General features: G+C 43.7%; 1 protein-coding gene across 1 annotated transcript in view; it reads left to right on the top strand.

Annotated features, from left to right (window-relative positions):
- The first annotated feature begins 3,508 nt into the window (after positions 1 to 3,508).
- The window catches only part of LOC147117215 (voltage-gated delayed rectifier potassium channel KCNH8-like), a 172,071-nt gene continuing 166,180 nt past the window's right edge, over positions 3,509 to 9,399 (top strand). The window contains exons 1-2 of the mRNA XM_085989350.1: positions 3,509 to 3,548; positions 3,704 to 3,955. Of these exons, the coding sequence (XP_085845476.1) occupies positions 3,509 to 3,548; positions 3,704 to 3,955 (292 nt within the window). The remainder of the gene's footprint in view (positions 3,549 to 3,703; positions 3,956 to 9,399) is intronic.

Raw genomic sequence — 9,399 nt, 5'->3', positions numbered from 1 at the left:
ACACCAGCCTTTTTGCCTGCAGTAGCTGTTCTACTGCTGGTTCTCGAGTAGTGTGGCACGAGTCTGTGACCCGGATTTTGCGGTCAACGGCGAAGGAACAATGCTCAGCGTTCGCTACGCTGCCCACAGACTTTTCTCGGGCTTTTGAGCAGCAACTTGCTACCATCTGGCGTCTCATCCAGCGCGGCGCCCTCTACAGGGGATCGGTGCATGTGTGAGCAGGTTGTGCAACAGCGTGTCTCTTCAACCAATCAGATTGAAGAATCCTCACTGAGATAGGCAGGGGGTAATTTTAACAAGAGTGAGCACGTGGGATTAGATGCGGGTTAAATCGGGAAAAATTCAGAGTGCGTCAAGAGTGCTCCAACCTGCCGACTTCCGGGTTTTACAGAGGCAGGATAAGGGGCGAGGAGCTAGCCCACTCCCAGGAGTCGGATTGGCATTTTAAATATGTTTATGAGGCTGGTAGCCTCTGATTTAACCTGCTTTGTAGGTTTTACAGTGGGCAGCTGGGTTTTCCAGGCCTCAGGAAACCCGACAGCTGAAGCAAGGAGAGGACAGCTTCGGGGAGAAGGTGAGTGCCTTCATAGCACGGTTTGTGGGCCAGGAGGTTCAGGAGTGCGTCCCCTGACCCCCCAAGCTCCTCCCACATCAGTCCCTCCCCCCCACCTTGTCTTGCGGCCTGCTTCGGAGTGTTCCCCGCCTGACTGGAAGCCAAGCCTGTCAATCAGCCTGACCTCCGGGCAGGGAACCTGTCAGGCCAAAAGGCGCATGCTGTGGAGTTAAAACTACACAGACTTCTGGGTTTATAGAAACATAGAAGATAGGAGCAGGAGTAGGCCATTCGGCCCCTCAAGCCCGCTCCACCATTTAATGAGATCATGGCTGATCATCCAAATTCAGTACCTTGTCCCTGCTTTCTCCCCATATCCCTTGATCCCTTTAGCCTCAAGAAATATATCTAACTCCTTCTTGAATATATTTAATGAATTGGCCTCAACTGCCCTGTGTGGCAGAGAATTCCACAGGTTCACCACTCTCTGGGTGAAGAAATTCCTCCTCATCTCAGTCCTAAATGGCTTACCCCTTATCCTTAGACTGTGACCCCTGGTTCTGGACTCCCCCGCCATCAGGAACATCCTTCCAGCATCTAGTCTGTCTAGTCCTATTAGTCCCGTCCAAATCTCTGCCCCTCCCCCCCCTCCCCCCCCTGCCTACATAACACTACATGTATGACTCCTGAGATCTTTCTTTGGACTATAGAAGGTCTCTGTGATGTTAAAATTTAGTGATGCGGTGGCCCGCACTGGCTGCGAATTGCCATTAGTTGGCTTCCTGCAAGTTTTCAGTCACCAGCTCCCCCCCACGGAAAGCTTGGCTCAGTTGGTAGCTTTATATTGGTAGCTCTGAGTCAGAAGGTTGTCAGTTCAAGAACTGCTCTGCCACATAAGCACGCAATCTCGGCTGACACTCCATGCAGTATTGAGGTAGTACCAAATTGTTGGAGGGGTTGACTTTTTTAAATAAAGCACTAAAAAGGCTTGAATTAATGCTAATTGATAAGCAGGTAGAGCCTCTGGTGTTTTAGTCAACATTCCTCCCTTAATCACCACCCAAACAAGATTAACTGGCCATTCATTTCACTTCAAGTTCTTTCCTTTTGTTAAACTCATTAACATCAGGTACAAGAAACAGTCAAAATAGTGAATGGAATATTAGCCTTATTCTCAAGGAGGCTGGAATACAAAACTGAGGAAGTGAGGGTTCAGTTTTATAGTCTTTTGGTCTGAGCCCATCTGGAATACTGCATTCAATTCTGGGCACTGAACCTCAGGAAGGATGTACAAAAGCAAAATACTGCGGATGCTGGAAATCTGAAATAAAAACAGAAAATGCTGGAAATACTCAGCAGGTCAGGCAGCAGCTGTGGAGAGAGATATTTCAGGTCAATGACCTTTCATCAGAACTGGAAAAAGTTAAGAGATGTAACAGATTTTAAGCAAGTGCAGGGGCAGGGAAAGGGGGAGGGAAGGAAAGAACAAAAGGGAAGGTTGTGATAGGGTGGAGGGCAGGAGAGATTAAATGACAAAGGGGATGATGGTGCAAGGCAAAAAGAGATGGTAATGGGGCAAGTTAAGAAACAAAAGCTGAGTCTAGATGAGGTGTAAATGGGAATAGCAGAATCATCAACAGCTGCCATGTGAAAAAAAATAGGGGCAGAGGTTATGATCTGAAATTGTTGAACTCGATATTGAGTCCAGAAGGCTGTAACGTGCCTAATCGAAAGATGAGGTGCTGTTCCTCGAGCTTACGTTGAGCTTCGTAAAGATGAGCTCAGGAAGGATACAATGACCTTGGAGGGGGTGCAGCGCAGATTCAGCAGAATGATCCTGAGACTTATGAGGACAGGTTGCATAAAGCTGGCTTGCATTCCCTTGAGTATAGAAGATTGAGGGGTGATCTGATTGAGGTGTTAAAAATGATAAGAGGATTCGATAGGGTAGATAAAGAGAAACTATTTCCTCTGGTGGAGAATCCAGAACAAAGGGGCATAACCTTAAAATTAAAGATAGGCCATTCAGGAGTGAAATCAGGAAGCACTTTTTCACACAGACGGTTGTAGAAAACTGGAACTCTCTCCCCCAGAAGGCTGTGGATGCTGAGTCAATTGTACCTTTCAGGACTGAGATCAATAGGCGGATTAATGGATTTAAGGTACAGATCACCCATGATCTAATTGAATGTCGGAACAGGCTCGAGGGACTGAATGGCCTGCACCTGTTCCTATATTTCCGGTCTGACCTAGACACTATTTGGTGGAACACTGCAACTTCAAAATGATGGATAATTTCATCATTCATGACATTAACAAGGCTTTTAATAAGTTAAAAATGGCCTTTTTTCTCACTTTTTGCAAGACAATTTTTAGTTTTCTTCTGGAAGACTAGGAAGAGCACTAAACATGAATAAGCCATCCTTCTCCTGACATTCCAACACTCTTTATTCATGCCTACCTTATGATTAAGATTAGCAAATATAAGTTCAGGCTGCACACAGACATGGTGAAGTTCTGCTGATATAAGTTAACTGGAGTTTCCACTGTTACTTAATTCAGTAATATTAAAATAATTACCACTAGGCCAAATATATCTCATACAAATAGTTTGAGCAATTAGGCTTCATGCATCTATCAACACTTTAATATTCTTGTGCTAATGAAGGATAATCCCAGTAGGTCAGAAATTATGCGATGATTTATTTTAAAAAACAGCAATTATAATGAAAATCACCATCAGCCTATAATTGCACTTGTGTATCTTCACAGTAGCATTGTCGCAAATATACTAAATGTGGTTCAACAACGGAAGTAAAATGATTTTTAAATGGTAATGTGCTTATGAAAACTGTACAGCAGCTAGGAGTTATTGTCATACAAAGAATGTCATGGATACAGTCAGTGAAGGAGCTATATATGTCAAGGAACTATACAATGTTAATATTTTTAAAGATGGTGCACGATTTGTGCAATTCAGGTGTCAGTGGTTATGGTAATTTTCTGAGAAAAGTAAGGGAAATGCAATAATAATATTGCAGCGGCAAATGGGAATATTTAATGTGCTTGTATTGGACCTGCCATAATAGAATGCAACATTCTAACTACAATTGAATTCCTTTGTAACCTGAATTGTATTAACATTTGTAGAGAAGCCAGAACTGACCACCAACCCTTTTACATTTTGTTGGCAGGTCTCAATTGTTCACCTTCTAAAAACAGTGCGCCTGTTACGTCTGTTGCGACTATTGCAAAAGCTGGATCGATACTCCCAGCACAGCACAATAGTCCTAACCCTGCTGATGTCCATGTTTGCATTGTTGGCTCACTGGATGGCGTGCATCTGGTACGTTATTGGCAAAATTGAAATGGAGGGCAATGACCCACTTACATGGGACATTGGTAAGTCTTCTCACTCTTGCAGCATTTTTATATAATGGTTTAAACAATAATTTAATTCAAATTATTTATGCACCACCGTAAGGAAAATAAGTATATCTATGTTTGCATTTTGTTAAAATAGATAAATTGAGGGCTCTTGCGTTTTGAGTCACATTTGAAAGGAGCACAGGTCAGAGACAGGGCTACAACACTGTACTGCAAATTCACCGACGTTTGCTCCTCTGGAGCCTGGCGCAGTACTGGGAGCGTGAGATCAGTTAATTTGATTTGCCCAATATTTTATCAGCTGCTAGAAAAAAATTACATTACTATTCAACTGATGCTAACTGGGTCAGTTTAAATGTTCTTCATTGGAGTTAATAGCACTGTGAGCAGTGAATGTTATAAAAAAAATTGATAGAATCCTCTTGTCTTTTATTTTATTTGTGTTGGACTTCATCGTTATTTTGCGGGCATTTGGGAGGAGAAATCATATGTTAACATAGATCTTACAAACGGTAAAAAGTGTTTAGTGATGCTGATGCCTTCTCAGTGGATTTGTATAGCAAATGACAATTCATACTTGAATATAAATAGTATTAACATGCTGTAGTGCCAGAAGTAAGGAAGCTTCACATGGTTGCTAAGCATGCTGATATTCTGTCTCTCTGATAAGTTCTGTTTTGAGACACTTCAATATCAAGTGATATTGAACTGAAAGCTGTAAGCACCAATGATTGGCAACAGATCCCACTGTAAGTAAAGTGTGTGTGCTGTCAGCTGACACAGCAAGCAATGGGCCTGCTGTTCACATACATCTATTACATTGTAGCGGATGTTCTAAAAACATTAATATTTAATCTTTATTGCTCTCAAAATGCAGGCTTTTCTGAGAATTGAAGTTGAATTTTTATTCTAGTTAAATGTCACCATGCATGTTTGTTAGGTTTTTTTGGGGGGTGGGGGGGAGGGGCGGATGAGATCATTTGTTTTTTTGTTTTTCTCTTTTTTAAATTTTTTTTATTCATTTATGGGATGTGGGCGTTGCTGGCTAGGCCTGCATTTAGTGCCCATCCCTAATTGCCCTTGAGAAGATGGTAGTGAGCCGCCTTCTTGAACCGCTGCAGTCCATATGGTGTAGGTACACCCACAATGCTGTTAGGAATGGAGTTCCAGGATTTTGGCCCAGCGACAGTGAAGGAACGGCGATACAGGTCCAAGTCAGGATGGTGTGTGGCTTGGAGGGGAACTTGTAGGTGGTGATGTTCCCATGCGGCTGCTGCCCTTGTCCTTCTAAGTGGTAGAGGTTGCGGGTTTGGAAGGTGCTGTTGAAGGAGCTTTGGCGAGTTGCTGCAGTGCATCTTGTAGATGGTACACACTGCACCATATGGAGGACATGTATTTAACTTTTCTCTGCCTCCTTATGGGAAGCTCTTGGCCTCTGCTCAGCATCTTTGCCCAATACAGTAGACCCAGTACAAGCACATCCAACACTTCCCATTACTCCTGAATGCCATCATTGCCTTTTCCTTTTGTTGGTCTGCATGAGACACCTTAGTTATTTCAGCTGTGCCATGGAAATTGCCATAACAATTGACACCAGAATTGCATATATCATTTATCTCTAAAAATATAAAAGAATATGCACAATCCCTCATCATACACTGACTCACTTGATATTAAACCGCCCCCCACCCACCCCCCCCCACGATGCGCAGGAGAAGGTCGGGTTAAAAATGTAAAAATGCTGAGCGCATCCCCAATCCACCGTGTACACACCTGCCACCATTTTTACGGTGGTGGGTTTCGTGCCGCACCACTTCATTAACATATTTAAATCAGGCTCAACCAATTGCACTGTGGGAGCCTGATTTCTATTTACTGATTGCCAGCCGGGTTTCCCAGGGCTCAGGAAACCCGGCAGCTAAAGAGAGGTGTGAGCTGCTGGCTCAGGAAGGTACGTGCCCTTTACAGCACTCCTTATGGGCTGCTCTCTTCCCTCCTTCCACCACCCCCCCACCACTAAGCCCCAATCTTTCTATCCTCCCTCCCGATTGCCGGGAACCATCCCCAAGTGTTCCCCAGTTGCAGCCTCCTGCCGCTGGTTTTCCCGCTCAGCATCCAGCCAGCTTGTCAATTTGGCCAGCTTCCAGGTGGGAAACGGAAGAAAAAAATTATAATGAGGTCTTGCCATTAAATTCGGCAGGACCATCTTGCCCCAGCCTTACCATTTTCTCTCCGCCCTACAGTGCTCCCACACATTCTCCCCACCTCGCCGGAAATACCGGGGCCTTTGCATTATTGACATATTCTTTGTATGATTGTAACTTCTAACTGCTGTACAGTTTCTCATAAGCATTTCATTTGCCTGATAGTACAGTTCAAATGATGGGATTGGGTACAACACTTGTTTTACAACCCGCCCGAATTTTAGTCTCCGTTGAAATCAATGAAGAGTTATATTGGCCAGGGTGTAAAACTGGGATTCCACCCGATCCCCAATTGTGTGGCAATAATGAGTGTAAACCATTACCCTCCAGCTTTGTGGCACAGACTGTAGGAACACCAACTTAATTTCTGAAGACAGGCACATAGGTATGGAGGAGTATAAATTAGTTGTGCCCCGTTTTCGGGCGCATTACTCATGGCACGCAGCCAAACCGGGAAGCCCGAGGCGTGACAGAAATTGAACCCCGGATCTCATGGTAATAATGGTCGAGAACTGCCGGTGCCTGTTGAGCCTCCAGAGGCAGCTTGCCTGTTTTCCCAGATCCAATTTGGGCAGGCTGCATCATCGCAGTGGTTCTTGGGTAAGCCCGGGTAGGGGACGGGGAGGAGAATGAGAGGGAGGATGAGCGCGAGGCGGCAATGGCCTGCAATAGTACTGTGAAGCCAGGTGGCTCAAAGCAAGTATATAAGAAAAAATACATTTTTGGTGGCAGCCTCCATTGGTCCCTTTAAGGACCGATGGTTAAGCCGCATATAGATCGGGTAATGCCAAGCCGAGCAGGCCCAGCATCGGCCCCACATTTACATATGCAAGTTGCCTAACGTCTGTTTCAGGCAGGCACCACGGATGCCCGGGGAGCCGCCTTCACCAATATGTGTGACTGCACTGATTGAGGTTTTATTTAAATAATACAGACAGAGCAGTTTTCTCTGCAAGGTCTTTCCATGTCCATGTGCTTTCTTGAGAAATGAAGTTGGCACAAATAATATTCCTTTAAGGACAGATGACTGCCACTTTCCTCAGTGTTATTGCTTCAGATATTTGCAAACTGTAGTTTTATCTTTTTTTTATACGTTTGCTTTAACATTAGGGTAGCACAGCCTGGGCCCCTCTTTTTTTTACCAGATTTGATTAGAATACTGGACACAGTTGGGGAAAATAAAAGCAGTTTAGACAGAACAATACATTTGCAAACAATACAGCAAGTTCCACTCTGCAAACAGAATAGTAGGGGTTAATAGTGACTCGGTAAATGCCTCACCGTAAACTGCAGGATTTGAGCATTGTCTGCTCAATGGCATTATCAACACTTCGCTTCCTGGATTCTTACCTGGATTCTAATGTTCATCTATTTTGAGAGTTTAATGGGGATAATCTGACACCTTCCAAAGATTAAATCAAAACACTCATTAGCCATTATAAAAACCTTCTTTCCTACAAACTTAATAATTATTTCACCTAACATTCTGCAATCCCGTACGCAACATATTCTTAACTTTTCTAAATAACCAATGCTGTTAACCAGCACCCCTTCCCCTTCGCCCGGCACCTTCCCATGCAAGCGCAGGAGATGCAACACCTGCCCTTATACCTCCCCCCTTCCCACTGTCCAGGGCCCCAAACATCTCTTCCAGGTGAAAGTGATTTACTTGCACTTCTTGCAATTTAGTATACTGTATTCGCTGCTCACGATGTGGTCTCCTCTACATTGGGGAGACCAAACGCAGATTGGATGACCGCTTTGCGGAACACCTCCGTTCAGTCCGTAAGGGGGACCCCGAGCTCCCGGTGGCCTGTCACTTTAATTCACCGCTCCATTCCCACTCAGACCTCACCGTCCTTGGCCTCTTGCATTGTTTCATGGAAGCTCAGCGTAAGCTCGAGGAACAGCACCTCATCTTTAGATTAGGCACTCTACAGCCCACTGGACTCAACATAGAGTTCAACAATTTCAGATCATAACCTTGGCCCCTATCACATATATATATTTCCTTTTTTTTAATCCACACTTTTTGTTTGGCCCCTTTTTTTCTTCCCTCCCACATGGCAGCTGTCCTTCATTCTGTCAGCACAATTCACACTTCATCCAGAGCCATCCTTTATTCCTTAACCTGTCCCATTATCACCTCCTCTTGCCTTGAATATCTCTTAATGTCTCTCAATGTCTCTTAATCTCTCCTGCTTTCTGCCCTATCACTGACCTTCCCTTTTGTTCTTTCATCCCCTCCCCCTTTTCCCAGCCCCTAAACTTGCTTTCCATTTCCTGCTTTTTTCCAGTTCTGATGAAAGGTCTTCTACCTGAAACATTAACTCTGTTTCTCTCTCCACGGATGCTGCCTGGCCTTCTGCGTTTTTCCAGCGTTTTCTGTTGTTATTTCGGATTTCCAGCATCTGCAGTATTTTGCTATTCTATGCTGTTAATAACTGGAATGTGGGATTCAGACAGGCTGCAGTGAGTTAATATTAACTCATTAGTTCTACAAGGACTTTGTGTCCTGTAAATTTGGACTGAGTCTGGCTTTATAATGTGAAGATTAGCAGGAGGCCACAAGGCAGGCTGCTGTTTTTCTTAGATAGTCAAAGCTGTCACAAGGAATTTATGTAACTTTGCTAGCGTGCTTGGTTGGCTGTGTGTCAGCTCTCGTTATAGTACCTTTTCCATTTAGCCTCAGTAAAGGCAAAGCTGAAGTAAAAGCAGAAAATTAACATTAAAACTAAACAAAACTATTTATAAACAAAACGAGCATAGCCTTTTCTTTTGGGGTCTTGCATTTTGTTGAATACTGAGGAGAAATATAGGATACTCTACTGGATTTCTGACAGTCACTGCTTTTCAGGTATCCTTGTGCAAGACAGCTATTACTCATAAGCACCAATGCTTTCAATGTTGCTGCATCCACTGCTGGGGTGGAGAGACTTTAGAAGTAATCACACTGTGGGAGAATTTGGAAAGGATAACAATATGTTCACAGATGACAGAAATACAGATTTAGAACTGTTGTATGCTGCGCCCTGTGGATGACTTGTTTAAAAAAAAATCAAATTGTCAACATTTGATGAGTAAGACATGAAAAGACCATATTGAATTGTGATTGCTCCTGTCAAATCTTACTAAACATTGTTGACGTGGAAGCATTTGTGGCATTTTTAGCAGTTTCCATTTATTCTGCAAACTATAAGAACTTAAGCATATAATTTATTATGCAGGTCCTTCAAATAAACACTGTACAACTAG

The sequence above is a fragment of the Somniosus microcephalus genome, chromosome 5 (assembly GCF_052327205.1).
Source record: "Somniosus microcephalus isolate GS21.2 chromosome 5, FLI_Smic_1.0, whole genome shotgun sequence".
Classification (NCBI taxonomy): Eukaryota; Metazoa; Chordata; class Chondrichthyes; order Squaliformes; family Somniosidae; genus Somniosus; species Somniosus microcephalus.
This window is presented reverse-complemented; position numbering and strand designations above follow the sequence as displayed.